The sequence below is a fragment of the Cyrtonyx montezumae genome, unplaced genomic scaffold (assembly GCF_038088225.1).
Source record: "Cyrtonyx montezumae isolate F1298 unplaced genomic scaffold, pur_monq_1.0 scaffold_15, whole genome shotgun sequence".
In the NCBI taxonomy this organism is placed as follows: domain Eukaryota; kingdom Metazoa; phylum Chordata; class Aves; order Galliformes; family Odontophoridae; genus Cyrtonyx; species Cyrtonyx montezumae.
In genome coordinates this window covers 4,493,855-4,513,059 of record NW_027071881.1, presented here as the reverse complement: position 1 = coordinate 4,513,059, position 19,205 = coordinate 4,493,855, and the positions used below count along the sequence as shown (strand labels likewise).

General features: G+C 43.2%; 1 protein-coding gene across 6 annotated transcripts in view; it reads right to left on the bottom strand.

Annotated features, from left to right (window-relative positions):
- The window catches only part of CUX1 (cut like homeobox 1), a 231,469-nt gene that overhangs the window by 44,237 nt on the left and 168,027 nt on the right, over positions 1 to 19,205 (bottom strand). The window contains exons 13-20 of one of the 6 annotated variants that reach the window (XM_065731728.1): positions 16,962 to 17,010; positions 15,850 to 15,946; positions 14,076 to 14,747; positions 13,075 to 13,140; positions 11,589 to 11,690; positions 8,752 to 9,578; positions 7,233 to 7,398; positions 6,564 to 6,620 (exon numbers count right to left, since the gene is read on the bottom strand). In XM_065731728.1, the coding sequence (XP_065587800.1) occupies positions 6,564 to 6,620; positions 7,233 to 7,398; positions 8,752 to 9,578; positions 11,589 to 11,690; positions 13,075 to 13,140; positions 14,076 to 14,747; positions 15,850 to 15,946; positions 16,962 to 17,010 (2,036 nt within the window). The remainder of the gene's footprint in view (positions 1 to 6,563; positions 6,621 to 7,232; positions 7,399 to 8,751; positions 9,579 to 11,588; positions 11,691 to 13,074; positions 13,141 to 14,075; positions 14,748 to 15,849; positions 15,947 to 16,961; positions 17,011 to 19,205) is intronic. The other 5 variants (XM_065731731.1, XM_065731729.1, XM_065731730.1 and 2 more) reach the window with 5 other exon arrangements.

The window sequence follows — 19,205 nt, the reverse complement described above, 5'->3', positions numbered from 1 at the left end:
GTATCTTCAAGAAGTGCAAACGTGGAATATTTACACACTTGCTTTGTTTCTGATCGTCGTTGGACTTTCTCCTTTCATTAGGCTAATTAATTAGACACTGTTCTATTTTCACTGTTATTTAAATTTGATTTCAAATATATTTTGTTTTCAGTGCAAGCTGTGCTTCCTATTTCAAATAACCACAGGATTCTTTCATTTGCTGTTTCTCTGGATGACTGTTGGCAAATTTTAAGACCTCCAATACCTATCACTTTAGGTGAGACAAAGTTGTCAGTTTCTCTCCCTTCCTTCTGCTCCCCAGAATGCAAAGGACAGGCTAGAAAGTAGCTTAAAAGATATTAATTTTCTGGTAATTTTCTATTTTTTTTTCTTTCCTTCTTAGGAACAATTTGATATAAGTAATGCATAACTCTTTATAATCATAAGAGGATTTTGTTGTTCAAACCTAACAGGCTGCTTATTTCTGTGTTTCAGAGCTACTTTGTGCAGAAGACAGCTGCCTCGTAGCTCCATCCCCATTATAAAATGGAAATAACAACCTGCACATTCATTGCCAGAACACCTCTTTTTCAGTATTTTGGGAGGAAAATAGCCCATTATCTGTTCTTTGAATTGAAAGCAAGGCAATTTTCATCCCCAGAGGAGCACGGTGTGACTCAACGGGCAGCGGGTGGGGCTGGTACCTGGGAGGGCAGCTCCATCCCTCCAGCTCCATCCTGCTGGCAGCAGCTCCCGTATTTCCTCTTCCCATAAACAACCAGCGAGCTCCTGCCAGCTGCCAGAGCTTCCCAACAGCAAAACGCCCGATCTCCTCGGAGCCCTCCCGACCTCTCCTGCAGCTGCCAGCCCATGGGGACAGAGCCCAGCCACTGCCCCAGCTCCCGACCCCCCGGAGCTGTGGCACGGCTGTGACAGCTCTGCTCGCCTTTCAGTGCTGCTCCAGTTATTTTTGTATTTGGCTGTGTAACGTAGCAGCTCTGTGCCTTCCACCCGGATCCAATCTGGTTGGCAGCTGGCAGAAGGGTCCCCATGTACCCAGGAAAAGGGAGAGCAGGGATGGGCCCCCTCTATAGAGGCTGCTTCCCTCTGAAAGAGCAATGGAGGGAACAGTAAGTGCCAGTAATTAATGAAATGAGGTAATAAGTAATGAACCACAGGCTCAAAGCATGGTTGGGTTGGAAGGGACCTCACAGCCACCCAACCCCAACCTCCTGCCATGGGCCTGCCCAAGATCCCATCCAACATGGCCTTGGGCACCTCCAGGGATGGGGCACCCACAGCTCTGGGCAGCAGTGCCAGGGCCATCTTCATAGTAAAGAATTTCCACCTGACATCTAACCTCAGTCTCCTCTCTTTCAGTTTAAAACCATTCTGTCTTGTCCTATCGCTCTGTGCCTGTGTACAAAGCTGCTCTCTCTCTTGTTGATGACTGAAATGATGGAAAGCAGAACTCACAGAGCTCTCATATTCAGCACCCATGGTTTCCTTAAAAAATATGCCTGAGCAGAGAGCAAGGGTGCTCGGATACCAAAGAAATATGTATTTACAACCAGACTGGGAAACTTCTCAAAAGCGGACACTACCAACTCACAGCCATGCCTCAGAGTGAATTAAATCTGTCTTCAGAATACAGCAGGAGTCTCCTCTTGCCATATTAATATGAAAAGTGTGTTTGGTGCTCTGTCACTGTAATTCAGCCGCAAGGAATATCTGCCTAGAAAATAGTGTTTGCTCCATGATTATGTATTTTCTGTTAGCACTTTCATAATCGTACAGCTATGACCACAATGAGGATGGAATCATCTTCTGCAGGTTTAATCACCGTGTGGCTCTGCGCAGAAGGGAACGCAGAAAGGACAGGACAGGAATTCCTCCCCAGATCCCAACTATTCACCAAGCATGGAGGACAGACCCAGGCAGCAGTGAGCAGGTGATGCCCAGTAATGACACCCCATGTTATTTACAAACCAACTTGAAGCTCTGACTTCATGCTGCATTCCCAGGTCCCAGTGAGGTGCCCTGACAGCGATTCTCCCAGCTTTACTGATACCAGAAAGGTTGCCAGGAAGGTTTTCATGGTCCAAATGTCAGAGAAATGGCACAGAATATGATCACACGCACCACAGACAGACTGCAACAGCTGCCCAAACGAGGAGCCAATTGATACCCCTTGGTTTGAAATCAAGACAGCCAGGGCCAACTGCTGCAGTGCCGCAATCTCGAGCCCCACACAAAGAATGTGGAAAGCTCCCCAGTACACACAAGCGTGTTTTGGGGCTTAGGGAGACGACGTTTGGCCAGCTTCGTGGTTCAGCTCCAAACTTTTACACCCAGCACAAAAGGAGGTAACTTCTCCACCAAATGCAGACTCAAAACTGGTTATCAGACAGAACCTACCCAGCCCAGAAATTCTCAGCCATTAAAGGGCCACGTGATCCCTCTTCTCTCCCATTCTGCAGGCCACATTAACCAGAACCACTTCTTGCCATGCACTGTTTTGTTCGCACAGAATGCCCCCAAATGACTGCGAAACAATCTCCTTCCTTTAGATTCACCAGCAAAGCACAATTCAATCCAGCACCACTGGGTCAACTGCTGGTGGCACCTCCATGTGCTGAGTGCCCAGCTCCACAGGCTGACCCCCATCACAGCCCAGAGCACCAGCAAAACAAACCAGGAAAACCAGCACAAGGAAGGAAACCAGCACAGCCCATGTGCCATTGCCTCCATGTGCTACCGAGCACGGGCTGGGACAGTAATCTCAGAATCATCCTCTACGTGGGCTGCAAACCTGAGATGTGCTCTCTCTGCACTTTAATTTCTCTCAGAGCAGTAAATGTGACAGCATCCTTCTGTCAGAGGATAAACAGGAAGAGCTGCCTGCAGGACAGGAACTAGCTGCCCACTCGCAGCATCTGAGCTGAGAGATGCTACAGGAACAAGTAGTACATAAATAAAGGCGTAACGCATACCTGGCTCTGTCATCATTCCCCAATATGTCTGTTAGCATCATCACTACAGGAAAACATAGATTGCATTCTGATTTTTTTTTCAGATTTCTTTCCCAAGAGATGATAAGAAGTAATCTCTGTGTTGTTACAAATGTTTTATTTTGAAAATAAAGCTTTTGTACATATTTTAGTTGAACTAAATACAGTAGATCTTGGGTTTTAAAAATCACCAGATAATATGCAATTATCTCAAGCTGGATTCTGATTTTGAAACAAGCTCTAATTAGCTCCCCATTTTATGCTGCTATAATCCTTTCTTCAACTCCCATGAGCGTTACCATTGCTAAGCAGCATGAGGTTAGGAATGATGGATGATACCCAGAAAGGAAGACAAACAAAAGGGAAATTCAAAATCCCCTGAGATCACCCGCAGCTGTATCGGCAAATGAAGATTTCCACATTAGGTCATAAGACGACCCTTACAGAAACACATACCAAAAAGGCACGTCTTTATCCCGCTGAGTATTTGCTAGTCTTTAAAGTAGTATATAAAGAGTATATGTCCTTCACAGAGGATACGCACTAAACGAGTAAGAATTCAGCCTGCCTGGGAGCAGTTATGAAATCAACAGCAAAAGAAACTTTTTCTTAACGCTGTGTAGATGCTCACTAAAGATATAAGATCCCGAAATAAAACAAACCAATCAGGGCTATATGCAGTGCAAGTATTTAGAAAAACATCCAAGCACATAAACCTTCTCCTGACACGTGGCTACTTTCCAAACCCAACCCAGCCCCGATCATCAGTAATGCAACTAAATAAGGGCCAAATTCATCATGAAAAAATGCTGATGCACTTGGGTGACACTAATTCAACTTTTTTTTTTTTTTTTCCACGTGATTTGGTCCGTGCTTTTGACACATAAATCATTAAAAAGGCAGATTTACCCAAGGGCATTAGAGCATTTAGGTGGAAAGAAATACACAGAAGAAATGGTAGAAAAGGCACAGTGATACTATTTTTGGCCACCCAGGGTACGGACACCATTTTTGTGTACAACACGTCCCCTAGAACCTGCACAGAGTTCTCCTCATCACCAAAGCCCTCACCAAGGTCACAGGCACAAATACAGATAGACCTATCTGGTGGGGATTTGGTACAGACTGTGATTTTCAGAAACTCATAAATACAGCTTGCAGAGAAGAAAAATGAGCCGGGTTTATCTCTAATTATATCTATATAATGCTTATCCATTCATCCTTACACACAAAAGGCTGATGGGTCCATCTGTCCACGTGTAACAATGGAAAAGTACCGGACAAAGGAACAGATTTTCATGAATGAGGTGTTAATCAAAACCTTATGATCTGGAAGCGTAACTAAGTGGGTCAGAAATCCAGAAAATCTTGCTAGTTTGATATAATAGTGCCAAACAGTAATGAAAATACTCACAGCTAATAAAAGTTTGAGACGTTACTATGCGTGTTGACACTCTGTACACTGAAGACCTTCTTGGCAAAGCACTCAGGAGCCACTGAATGTATTAGTTTAATTTCACTTCTTTCCCTTCATGCATTCAACAAGTTCTGAGCCAATTATAATACATGGAAAAGGCTCCAGACCTTTTCTCATTTTGAAATCCTTCTGATTAATTTCTATTTTAAAATTACAAGTATGCAACCTTCTCTGCCTTGATTTTCCTGGGAAATGTCTCGGAAGACCTGAAAAGTGTAGCTGTCTTTCTTTTTTTTTTTTTTTCTGCCCTGGAGTGGAGGATCTTTCACAAATGCATAATTATTTTTACCTTTTCCAAACTATTTGCTGCGCTTTTAATTACAGAACAGCTTCTAATAAAAGAAAATTACCAATTACTCATCCAAATATCTCGGTTTTGCTCTTTTGTTCTGCACCATGTCACAACCTCCTCATTCCTCCATACACAGAGAGGTACTGAGAAAAGAACGTCTTGCAAAACAATTTTGTTTTTAATCATCAGGAGGGAGAAAGAAAAGGGCACGAACCCATTTTCTCATTTGTAGGTTTGCTTTAAGGAAAGAAGGACAGCGATCATCAATAATATGATTTTATTAGCTGATAGGAACACACCGTGTCACAAAATATTAGCTCAAGGGCAGGAGCTGACAAACGAGATTGGGAGTGTGGGAGTGGAGCAAAATATCACGGCAGCAAAACTGAACTTCCTGAAGGAAATCACTTCCAGCTACCAGTGATCCTCCTGGGGATCCCTAAGGTGGTCGGGTTTTAATGCTCTGGGCTTGTCTTTCAATCTTTTATAATTACAGTCAGTCATAAATATGATGATTAGCAATAACAATGCAGCCTTTTCCCAGCTCCTCTGATTTCAAATTCCTCTTAAAATGGCTATAATTAATTACTCATATTTTCCATGCTGTCTGAGGCATTTATAACGGTTACTCTTGCGCGGTATTGATGCTACAGAAAGTAGTCAACGGCACACTCTTAATGAACAGCAGCATATAAAATGTCATAGGAAATTTTCACATTTGCTAAATGCTTGCCTGTAAAGTAACAATAGCTCTATGACTGCAAATAATTTTTCCCATTTTGGTTTTGTTTTCATGCCTTGTTTTTTTTTTTTTCCAGGGGCATATTTTTGCGTTTATCTATTTATTCTCAACTGTTCTTCTTTGGAAAGAACATGGACTGAATATCATCACAGATTTTCTTCTAGTGAAACCTTTTAAAATGCAGAAATATTTTCCCAGTAGCGAGGAAAAACAGTTCTGCTGGGATATTCAGAATAAACCCAACAAGCTCCAGAAAAGGAGTGTTTCAGAATGGCAGGAAGGTGGAAAAACAACATAACCCACACTGCTCCGTATCCTGGAACGCTGTAGCTCCCACAGGCAGGGCACAGAGCAGGGCACAAGTATGTTTCTGGAGTACAAAACAGCCCGTGTGGTTTCTATGAGTGAAGCAGAACACGGCTAAGAAGTCTGTGTGGGTAGAGTTTGGTATCTAACGGCAGGGACACAGCTGTTCTGCTCCTCCCTGTGCTGTGGCCATCTTTGTAAAACCTTCAGCAATTCACTTCTCTTTGACACTCATCTCTGTCACATCTGGTTTTTTTTTGCAAACGGACAGGGAAGGGTGAAAGAAGGTTGGCTCGTAATACTTAATGAAGCTCGAAGCAGAAATACGTAACGTGGCCTTTTCCCCACCTTCAAATTAACAAAGCAGATTTTGTGCAAATGAAAGTGGAAAAATATGCCAGCGAATCAGGCAGCTGGGGGATGCAGATCACATTACAAACCAAAGGCTTGTTTTACAGCCATTGTCACATGTCAGCCTGATAAGCTGAACTATGGTAAAAAAAAATCCTACAGAGCCAAGGATCTCTACAATCAGAGTCTCTTCATCTAAAATATGCAGCTAAATATGTGTGTTCCCTATATCTGCCATAGCAACAAGGAGGGAAGGAGGAAATAACTGGGTTAATAAAAGAAAAAAAAAAGGGTCCCCTGTATGATACAACAAAACAAGAGAAACCTTTCGGCATCAAAGCAAAAGAAATGTAACAAAAGCACAGAGAATTATTTCAGAGCAAATCATTGAAACCAGCTGATTACCTGAGCTTGCACATCCCTGCTGTAGGGAATCCTGTAATGATGTCACAGAGTGAAGGACTAGATAAGAGAGGAGAGGAAAATCAGGGAACAATAAAAGGAGATGCCAAACCACAAACTAAACAGTAAGCAGCTCAACAAATAGCAAACTGCTGAGCTCAGCAAGGGCACACTGCTCATAGAAGTCAGTGGCATTATAAGGGTAGTGCCGAGGCCAAGCTCTAGCCTGGCCTTTCTGCATCACTGGCTATTAGGATAAGAGAGAGAGTCACAATAAAAGCATAATTGCAACACAGCATTCCCCCTTTCAGAGCTGAGTTCAAGCTCACCTCCTGAACAAGCAATCAGTACTCTCCTAGGTACAGTAACAGTCCCTTATGCAACACTAGAAAACAGCACGCAACGTTTTCCAGCTCTTGGACCAAATTTTTTTGAATTACATATGGTATTCATGCCCACATAATATCGTCCTCATTAGGAACTCGATAACGGCTGCTTATCAATTACGCAGAAACGAGTGCTCCTTGTGCAAGCATTCCCAGAGACCCCCAAGGAGCCGGCTGGGACGCGAGGCCAGGCACGTCCCTTCCCAGCACACGGGTGAAGTCCTGCTCACTGCAACCTTAAAAAGATCTCTCCTCAACTCAAACAACAGAGTGGAATTTTAATTACCTTGTCCTTGTTGCTGCCCTTGTGCGGGCAGGACACACTGTCCCAGCTCACCATTCAACCAGAGCTGCATACGAATAAATGGTTCTCGGCCTTTTTGTGTCAATTTACTCCATGGCTTTGGCCTGGAGAGCATGTCACTGACACTTCCTTGGGACAGCCCCAATACCTGAAGTGAAGCAACCAAGAAGGGCACGTTAACACATTTGCTTGGAAGGGGGTAATGTAAGTCACTGCAGCTTCCTGTGCTCCTACACTGCTCAAGTCACTTTAACGTGGACAATTAACAACGCTTGGAAATGACATGGATATGTGCTGGGATGGAAATGCCTTTCCCTTGCCATTGCTTTGCTCTGGAGAGTGTCTTATGGTTTTGGCTTTTTTTTTCCTGCAGGAGTGGCAGTACAAACAGCAAAAGGATGGTACGAGATTTGCATGCTTTCCATACTGTCAAACACTTTCATCCGTTGTAACAGGAAAAACACAGCCTAGCAGCACACAGAGGTAGATAAAACAGGACATGATTGTCATGTATTTTGTTCTCAAACAAAAATAATTGGGACTTCTGAGACTAGGCCTGTATTTGGTTCATTTCTGTGGTGTGAATTCTAACAATGTGTGTTTTCACCTGTAGCTGCAGCTGCACCACGTAAGTCAGTACTCAGGAACACAGCTGTGCACAGCAAAGAGGGGGCTCAGGCAGGCAGGACACTCATTGGCCTTGAACTCAGCAGGTGCAGGGGTTCACCCTTCACCAAAGGTGCCACAGCATCCTTAACGACCCTGAGAGCTCAGGCTTTTCACGTAGCGTTTAGCGAAAAGTTAACAGGGCAATGCCAACTCCTGCACCATTAGATCCATTCAATTCGTCATGGGAAGAAGGAGCACAGGATGCCCTCCACTCCTCACAGCCTGGAAGTGCCTTCTGGTGGTCAGGGGTTGGCAGCTCCACGTGTTCAGTGCTCCTTAACTCGGTTTGCACCTGTGATCAGGCGTGTTAAACACCTGAGATGCCCAGCACCAGATATACGACACGGCTGTGAATTCCTGACTTAAGACTAAGGAGATGGAAGGGATTTTCCGTGTGTTTGTTTAAATGCTCTTGTGCACATTTCCTAATATTAAAAAAGGAAAAATGTTCTCATGTCCATAACCTTTGACCAAAACAAATTTAAGACTCTCCAGTCACTACAATGGCATTACTCAAGTATTCCATGAATTCATTATGTGAAGCATGAGATACTGAGTCTCAGGAATGTTTGCTTCATCTTTCCATGTTTCTAAACTCAGTGGCCCAATTTCTAATTGCATGGAACGGAAACCAATCTTGTACAAATTCTGTGCAATTCACAGAGTGGGGGAAACCAACACTTTCCTTTAACATCCTGAACACAAACATTTGTCATAAAACACATGTGCATACCCCTTCCGTGGCACGGCTGTGTTAAAGTGAGCTGTGCACTGATGTAAGGAGCACAAAGCACATCAAAACACTGGGGTAATAAGAGAACCAATTCTTTACCTTTTCCCCAAAGATCCTTTGGCAGATGCCATTCTTTGCTAGCTTTTCTTTGACCTGCCGCGTTAGTTCTATCGTATCCACTTCCTGGTACATATAAATCTCATACTGCTCAGGTGTCAGAGGAGGAACTGAAGGTTTGGATGGCTTGGACAAGGACACGATAGGGGATGAAGGGAGGGGGCTATTCTGTGGCGTCTCACTGCGACTCGCCCCAGTCATGCTCAATTCAGAACTCTGCGAGTACGGAGATTCAGCGTTTGGCCACTCTTTCCAATACTCTGAAGAAGATGGTCCTTGGAGCTGGCTACGATCTGGCCTAGTCTGATTGCTGACCTTTTCTTTTCCACCACTGGCTTCCTCAACTTTAATATCTTCGGGAAGAGCTGTATTTCTTCTCTCATGCTGCACAGTATTCCACCAATGGTCCTTCCAAACACCACCACGTCCCAACTCATTTTTAACATGCCTCAACATACCCTGGGCAGAATCACTTATTCCATGAAGCTCTAAAACAGGTGCCTCCTGTGGCTCCTTTTTGAGCCCAGAGAGGTTCTGCAATGCAGAGATACTGGAATCAGTAACAGATGAATGTTTCTTCAGGGATATGGCCAAAGGAGGATAGCTGGAAACCGAAGACATTGCAGATGTAGATACTAGTTTGGGGGACAGGATAGAAATGTCAGCTTGAGACAAAGGTGTTGTTTTTAAGGCAGGATCAAGGGCAGCCTGCTGTGCCTCCATTTCACGTCGGGCTTGTTGCAGAATGGATCGAATAGCATCATCAGAATTGCCACTGCTAGATGCAGAAGGCGGCTGAGCCGGCTCAGCTATGAAAAACAACCAAAAGACTAAATGCAACAGAGGAACATGCTTCATATTCAACATGAGCTACTGCAAATATTTTCCTGTACGACAAAGGGCTGCAATACATTTCTGGATGGGAGGGAGGGAGGAGTTTTCACTAAGCAAAGGTTCTCACTTTTCAAAGTAAGGTAAGATTTCCAAAGTTCTTCACTGGAAAGTTTTTATCATTGCCAAAGGGCTGGATGTTTGCACACACTGACCCAACTGCAGAAGTCTCTTATCATTTGCATGCTTTCCACCATTGAAAAGAAGTTTCAAATAAATGCCTTTGAAAATCAAGCCTTTGACTCTTCTTCTCCCACCCCCACGTGGTCAGTAACATTTTATGAATCCTTTCACAGAGTTATTTAACCTTTTGCTTCTACCTCCACAAATGAATCGTAATGCACTCAAAGCTGAGCACAGCTGCATTCACCTGGATGGCCTATTAACCTCTGGCAGTATAAATAAGGTGAATCATTTCAACTCCAAAAATAAAACATGCAAATTACAACAAAGCAAGAAGTTTAGTAAAAGGCTGCATTATTTAATTTGATGACCCCAACGTGCTTCTGCTTCCTGTTTTCTCATTCCATGGTTCCAATCACTGAAATAAACTGCTCTACAAAACCAGACTGAAGCCTGAGCACCGCTCTGTGCCTCCTCCACACCTCCAGAACGGAGACACGGGTGCTCCTGGAGGAGATACCACCTAAATGAGGTATTCAGTGGTGAACTAGGGTTCTGCAGCAGTTAGGGGATGAGCAGAGCCTGGAACACGGGAGTACAATTATCTCTGCAGAGTATGAAAGATTTGCAATGGTATCTGTTTCCATCGTTTCAGTTAGTTTCCATTGAGGATCCCAGTGTCTGAAAACCAGTTCCTCTGAAAGCTACTCTAAGAAGAACAGGAAAGGTGAAGCACTAGGGAAACCCATACGCTGCAAGCAGTGACTTCAAAGTGAAGTGAGGTTGTCCTAGCAATATGCCTCACCTGAACACATTTCCAGATCTGCCTTCCTACCTTCCTTCCTGCTGCACACTGCAAGATACATGAGAAACTAAGAAGTGGAGAAGACAGCCGGGCCATTTCTGACTTATCTACAGGTCTCATAGGGAGTTTGGAGGCCGAGTTAGTATTTGAAAGTCCAACATGATTAGATCAAAGATGATCCTGAACAACGCGCTTCCAGCTTCCTGCACACAGCCCTCATTTTTCTCTGTGTCATCATTAGTAGCACAAACTCATTTAAATCGTGTATTAACTGGTCTTTTACATTTGGCCATGAAGTTAGCTTATTTTTTATTTCAAAGATGACTATCCCAAACTGCACATCAGTGTTTATTTTTTAAGAAAATGAAACAGAAGTAATGTAAAGTGGTGCCTGCTTCAGCAACAGCCCTCTAGATGTACTGCAAATTCTTTTACAGTTGAGAGAGCTGTGGAGTAGACAGAAATATTAACTACATGGCAGCATACAAGGAAAAAATAAACTTATCTCAGGCCAAGATGCTAGACATTAATTATATTTTTGGGAAACAAAGCTCTTTTTGGACTTGTCAGCTCATTCGTTGAAGAAGGCCTATATCCTTACATTCTGCACCCAAAAATAAAGTTGTGCTGGAGTTTGGTTGTATCATAATTTGGGTACACAATGTCCACAGTAAGCTGGTAGTGTGGTTCTGGTAACTGCTGGCTATCCTGTGACCTTCACTGAGGTAGATCCCCTCAGTTCCCTGTCCCATGCAGCTGTGTCCCTGGGGCTTGAGCAGGAGGGTGCTGAGCAAAGGCCCTGTCATGCAGTCATGTGTACTAACTTATCTTGGGCTGTGTTACAGACAGAAAGCACTCCACTAAATAAAGAAATTTTTTAAAGGCTCTTTAAACCTACATTAGAGGTTTTAAGAATATAATTAACTGACCAGAAAGCTCATGGTAATTGTTTTAATTAAATTCTGAAATAAAAGGAGCAAGAGACAAAATGAGGCTGTACCTGTTTTCTGTACTTGCAGCTCCCTTTTGGCTTGTTCAAGAATGGATTTGATGGCTTCATCAGAGCCAGTCTCCGTGGTTCGGATTCGTGTGGTTATATTACCTGAGGAGGAAAACAAAACTAATGATGCTGGGAAAACTTTCATTTGTTTTGATTGCTTTTTTTAACACAGACAGTACATACCGATATGCTGCCAGCAACACCTGACAACAGCTCACACCAAACCTTTACCAACACCTGCATCACCAAGAGCACCCTTAACACAACAGAGGAGAAACATCCTCATTGCATGGAAGCTGTCCACTGGCTGCACTGCATGATGAGAGCAGTAACATCACCAGAGGAAGAGCTATGTGGTCATATTTCATTTTCAAATAAAACTTGCACAGGTCTACATTTTTACCTTTCCTTTCCCTTTTTTTTTCCCTTTTCTTTTTGGTGGGGGAATGGAAATAGAAAGGGAAAAGAACTGGAGGGGGAAGGAAGAAAGACACAAACATAAGCTCAGGAAGCATCCTTGAAAACTGAGTCAGCTACCAGGTGAAACAGGATGAGTGTACATTCAGATTAGAAGAGAATTTAGAAATCCTAGATCCAAACTAATTTGTGCCTTTCTAGAGGCTGGTACATAAGAGATGCTGTCATTTAAACACCGATACCATCTGAAGTACCCTCCAGCTAAGAGCTATTTCTTCTGTTTTGTTGTTTTTTTTTTCTCCCTTTGGTTTTTCTTTTAACTACTACGGGGAGAGAAAGAAGGGAAAATTCCTAAGACTAGGAAACTACTGCACCGTTCATTAAGAGATTATCCACTCTAAGTGAGCTACATAATTTCTGACTGAAATCAAAATAACTGTGGAGTTTTGTGGTAGCAGTTTTTATTTTTCCTCTTCTTTTTGTCTGGCTAAAAGCAAAATTCTGCAACTGATCTATTACAAAGCAAAATGTTCATACTTTAATGATAATTCACTGATCTGATGTTCCCTTGTCTTTTTGTTCAGTCTCTTTCAAATGCCATACTAAAGAAAGCACCATACTAATTTAACAGCTTATTCAAGTGTATTTGTCAACATAAGCCCTGTGAGGAGAAAGAAGGAAAATTTAGAGCAGAAGCAGTATGCAACTGATCTTGGATTACACACAGTCATGCAACTTTCTTGCTCTACAATAATAAAAACAGCAAAGAGAGCATTTCAGTAGATGCAATGATTTTTAAAGCCACTTCTTTTGCTTATCTCTCTATCTGTGTATCTAGTGAGGATGAGAGTGGAAAAAGTATCCAAACAGGGTTAAGTTAGTACAGCAGCAGCAGAATTAGAAAAGCAAAGTGCTGGTCTAACCCATGGTTTGTTTTATACTTACTGTCTGTTTTTCTATCAGATTCCAGGCCAGAATCAAACTGCACAGTTTTAAGGAAACACACAGCTAAAGCACACTCCACTTCCTAGGTATTGACTGCAAAGAAAAACACCTGCCTGTGACGTACCTTCAGACCCATTTCTTCGTTTCGGTACTTCCTGAAATAGTCTGTTCAGGTTCTGGCCTGGATTCTCTGTTGAAAAACAAGTTTGGTAAGAACAAAACAATCAGGGGATGGTTGCTCTGACATCATGGGCTGTGTGACATGAGAAGATAGCAGCCTGTCTCTAGAGACGAGGGTTCAAGCGTTGCTCAAACCCTCGAGTCTCTGCCTGAGAGCTGGAGGAGCTGGCTACTTTGGAAGAAGCAAGGCTGGCTGATTTGTTAATAAAGATTATAGCTACGTTCGGAAAGGAGATTAGACAGATATAAATAAATGTCTAGAGATACCAAAAATGAAGAGGTTAAAGATGGGCAGATAATCCCCTCAAGTACAATCATCAAAAGGAAGAGCAGATTATAAATCTAACAGCATTCACTTTCAATTAAACAAAATCTAGACAAATCCTGCCTGTCCTTTCATATATTTCTGGACTGTAAACAACTTACTTTTCAGTTTCTCTAAATGTAAATCTCAGTCTCTGTTTAAGATGAATCACAACGAAATGCGTATGTTACTCCTTAAAACCACTGCCCTACCTATGCAAAGCTGCTTTAAATTGGCTTCCTTTTTTAATTAGTCATTTCATGCATCACCTAGGATATTTTGTCAAAGCGCTGGGAAAAAAATCACAAGGCACAACAAAATCCTGGTCTCAATAAACCAGAGTACAAAGAATGGCCAAGTATTTCTGATGGCAGCAGCTAGAGAGCCCTTCTCACTCTGTACATCAGTCAGGGATGTGTGCCCCTGCTCCTGGTCCTGGCTAGCCAGCAGCTAAAGCATCGGCCACGGCAGTAACCCGCACGGGTGCTGAAAGGCACCGCTGCAAAGATGTGCTTTCTGCACCTTAGGTCTGATGGAGGTGAAAACAGCAGCAGTGCACAAAGACCTCGAACACAGAAACCTCCAGCTTTTTGTACTTGTAACTAAAAACAGGGCAAGTCCCTCGGCTGGCGAGCGCTTACCTCTTTGTCTACCCTGGATGCTGCGAAGAGCCAAGATGTTCTGCTCGTCCGACAGGAACTGCTTCATCTTATGAAATGGCTCCTTGCCTCTCACAGTCAGTTTATTCCATGGCTTTGGCCGGGCTAGTATCTCACTCACAGACCCTTGCGACAGTCCCAACACATAGTGTCCAAATATCCGCTGTCCAATATTGTGCTTGATCAACTGCTCTTTCACCTGACGTGCAATTTCGGCTGTGTCTATCTCCTCGCCTTCGGAGATGCTCCCAGCACTTTCTGACTGGCTGGGAGATGGGGCCATGCCATTTACATCCGGACTTTGTTGTAATGGACTTTGGGAAGAGATGGAGTTTGTGCTGTAAGGACCTGTTGAAAAAATCATGCTTGTGCTTCCTGCTTCCTGCATTGCCTTGGAGTAGAAGGACTGCATTAGCTGTCGCTGGAGGAGAGAGTTTAGTGCAAATTTTCCTGTGGAGGCCAGGGGTAAGCTGGGGCTTGCCAGGGATGAGCTGAAAAAGTCTTGACTTAAACCCGTTGGTGAGAACTGGTGTGTACCATTAGTATTGGAAGCCTGCTCCCCCGCGTTGCGGAGCAACTGAGAAGGAGGGGAAGCCGGCAAGGTTGCAGGACGCTGACTCTCAGGCTGGTCTTTCCCTTTTCTCCTGGCTGACCCTACAAGGAAGGTCAAACATAATGCATTATGGGGGATTAAGGAGGGAAAAACCAAGATAAAAAATGCAAAGTCTGCCCCGCAAAGGGAAAAAGTGCAGATTGACAAGGGCCAATGAAGTGGTGGTGGGATTTTTGTTTTTGGTTAGTTTTTGGTTTGTTTTCTTTTTTCTTTTTTTTTCTTTTTCTTTTTCTTCATAATTCAGATTTCAATAAGCCAAACAAGGCCCCCAAAACAAACAACATGCATTTCATGTTTGCACCTTTCTTGTATGTTGCAGCCTGGAGAATCCCCCTTACAGACATTAAAACTAGAACAATTACATGAAGTGCAGTTACACATTTAAAATCAATGCAGTTACAGACAGCAAGTCCCTCTGGTGTGTCTCATTCAAGACATTACTCGTTGGACCTGACTGAGCCCAAACGCAGCAAACATTTACATTTTGGAACAAACCAATTTGAATAAAGGAATCACCAATAGGTGGATGCACCAAGATCACTCAGTTAAGTCATAAAACTCTTCAGAATTCAGTAATCCCAGTGCCAGTGGCAACTTTTAACTTTCTTCCAGCTGCAAAAACCATAAGCATTCAAGTATCTGGAAATTCCATGACTTGCCATTTAAAAAATGTGCACACAAAATGTAAAAAGCCCACATTAGGAAAGCTAAACAGCAAACACACTTCACTAAAAAGACAGTATTTTGTTTTTCCAAGCTGACCTGCTGGTAATATATCTAAATGTATCAGACAGGAAGATTATTGTGTTCTGCATGCAAACATTTTGCATAACATTGTGCGTGGGGGGAGAGACTTCTGGTGCCACAGATGAATTTGTTCCCAAAACAGAAGACAGCCTCAAACACTGCCACTCGGTACATCTCGTAACGCCTCTTTCCTAACCTTTAAAGAGTCTCCAAGGTCTCCAAGCTTTATTCTACTATCCAGCCTATAAAACTGCAGAAATCAAACACTTTTCAGCATTCTTGTTGCCTGTCCACCTTCCTGCCGTGCATTAGCTCACGCTCTCACCTTTTATTCCACCCTCCCTCCCTTTATGAGACACAGACATAGTAGCAGAGCCGAAAACAGTGTCAACCTACCACTCAGGTCACTGTTCGTGATACGCAGCGTGGCGTTCTCGGACTGCAGCGAGCGGTTCTTCTCCAGCAGCAGCACCTCCAGCGGTTTCGATGCATCCTAAGGAAAATCAAAGTGGGAGGTTTGTTTCTAACGGCATTAAAAGTCTCACTCAGGCACTAAAAAGGATTTCAGAAGAGGAAAACAAGTGCTCATCTCTGCTATGAGCGCAGCTAGGGAATTCACCATGCATATATTTGCAGGAATCACTCAGCACTCTGACATGAGCTGCAGCAGAGATGCACTGTTTAATTTCCAGTGGAAATCATTCATCAATTCTGCGTTATTTGGAAATGTGTAATGGAACATTTACTTAATCCTGCTTCTTTTAAAATGAGGCTGGCGTGCTTTCAATTTAAGAGCTGTAGACTACTTTTAATCTGATTATAATAGGAGTTAAGATTATTTTATTTCTTCTAGGTCAAGTGACCCAAGCTGAGCATTTCCCTGAAACGCTGCGCTTCAGCACGAACATTTTGTTCAAAAAGAAATTCAGTCACAGAAAGCTGTCATTCACTTTTCTGTAAACAGCCAACCCTTGATCATCAGAAAGCACAGCGAAAATTAACCCCAATTAACTGATATTCCGTTCAGATTCCAGGAGCAAGAATTTAATTCAAAACGTACAAACTTATGTACGAGTAATTCACTGGGAGAGCAGAGGTCTCAGCACTCACAGGTCTGTTTCCTTTTGAGAGCATTATTTTCAAGGCTAGCATTTAGAAATGCTCCAGTCCTTGCCCAGTGCACTTCCAGTACAAGAGGCATGCAAACCTTGGCTTAGCTGTGGATCAGCTCTAGGATCTTTAAAAGACCCAACTGCACAGCACTGCGGTTACCCAGTGCAGCACCAGCTGAACTGCCACTCTTTCTCCTCGGCAGCTTGAAGGAAACTAACAGACAAAAAAGGTTCAGTTCAGCTTTTTACACAGAGATCATCAGGAAAGCAGTGATCATCCCATGTCTCAGCATCAACAGGAAACTGCCCGTGCTAATGTGAGCAAGTTACAAGAGAAATTTTGGTTAATTAACTGAACTGCCGAAGTAATTAAGAAAAGCAAAGTAGATTCAGTACCTGCGCACCAGAGCTTTCAGGTGGTGCAAACTCCATGGATTTCAATATACTGTGGAAGGCAGAAAAGAAATTATTTTCCGTTTCTTCTCTTCATAACAACTGCACTAATGAGCATTAACATTATCATTTCCTAATCTCCAGCAACACTACAAGCAGTAACAACTTCCCTTGCAGTAATTCCATCTGATAATGAATACAGAATAACCATTCAAACTAGTTATTGGATAAGAAAATTTTCTCAAGCATCTTCTAAATCATTCCATATGCAATCCCACAAGGCCAGTTTAAAGCGTAAATTTAAAGGTTAATAAGGATATAACATTTTAAGCTGTCAGAAACAATATTAATTTATCTGTGAAGCTTGGAGGGAATGCAAAAGTTGCAGCAAAGCAACAAAACAGGGGAATCACCACCATGGTTACAGTGCTTTATATAATATACACCAGCTCACATATCAAGGAAAATATGCACAAATAATCTTCCCAACCAAGTCACCACAGCCTAAAAGGCAGTTTTTCATTTTAATAACCTCCTTGTTCCATAGCAAAGGGAAGACACAATGGCACAATATTTCTTTAGAAATACAAAAGACCCACATATTTATAAGTGCATTAAGGGAAGGATCTGATAGTCTCACTGTCGATATTTTACATAAATACTGAGTGGTCAAAGGATGTCTCCCTCCTGTTGGTGCTAAATGAGAACCTTGCAGGAACACAAACTTATGACTGTGCTTTGTCTTCTGTACTTTTTGAATAGGGCACGTGCGGGCAGGCTGCTATGCTCCTCAGTCAGAAGCAGTACATGATTTGAGCTTTCAATGGCATTCATTTGTTGAACAAAAACATGTAAACAGATTTAGATAGCACTGATGCAGCGTTCTTCGTGTGTAAAGCACCAGGAACTTGGTAAGGCAGGGAACAAAGGTTTTACCACGTAACAAGTACGGAACCTGAGTCAAAATGAAGCAGAGGCTGGTGTGAATGTGCACGAACCACTTCTTCATAACACAGCATCACTGAGTGGTACTTCTGGCCAGCAGAAATCAGCATGGGGCTGCAGTTATCCTGTGGTACACTGCACAGAAAGCAATGCTGCCAACACTCTGCTTTACACGGGCACCACAGCTCACCTATGCACACAAGTGCTTCTTTTCTGCCACTGATGGAGCCACGTCAGGTGAGAGACCATACTATAATGGCTCAAGTTCTTAAAGCTGCTGGCATTAAATGGACTTTACAGGTGTTTACCTGGGCTGCTAATCGCTGCCAAAAGTAAGTGTTTCCTAGGACACCTCTGCAGAGTAACAGCTCTGGCTATCCAGAGCTGGGGAAAAGAATACACTGAGGAGACAGGTCCAGGAAATCCCCCGGGCTCAGGGAGGCAGCTATGTGCATGCTCCCACAGACCCTGAAGAGTACAGCCTAGAGAGGTCAGCAAATGGCAGTGTGTACCAACAGTCATATACGGAGATCCATCTGAACTGAAATATATGACAACCTGTAATAGCAACCCACTGCATGGCAAGCTTTCCATGGCAATCACTGCTGTTTCTGTCACATCAGTGAAAATCAGCACCACGCCTGGATCCCAGTGCCCCACTTACCATCACAGCCATGAGGAGCAGTCCTGGAGCACACCAGCCATGTTCCCTTCTGGGTGAGCTGAGCCAGAAGTGGGGCACTCCAGACTGGATGTGGTCTGGAGTGCAGTAAGCCTGAATGTTTTCAGTGTGTGCATTGGGATCTCAGCATCAACACCAGGGCCATAAAGCCCTGTCCTGCAGTGCTGACCACTTGCACAGGCTGCCCTACCAGTTCTCCGCTCCCAGCTGGGACCAGCAAGGCCCTGAACTCTGCAGCAGCAGCATTTTGCCTTGAGCTTGGAACAGGCATGAGCAACCTCAGCTGGAAACTCAGTGACCTCTGCCTGTTTGAAGTGGCTTCTTTGCTACCTGAAATAGCTTACTAGCAATTTCACAGGTAATTTGCTTCTCTTAGAAGCCAAAATGAATTAAAAATCAGGTCGATGGTATCTTGAATTGCCCTTGGAGGGATACTCAGTACAACAGGTTCATTTTTTCAAATCATGTACGACTTAAACATGTTAAAAATGACTCTCCAAATGTGTCATGAAAGAGACATTTTCTCAGGAATATGAGGAAGCAAAATGTTTCCCCTTCGGATTCCAGGAATATCTTTGCCCATGAGATCTTGACTCAGTCTGCTGCTTATCAAGATCAGT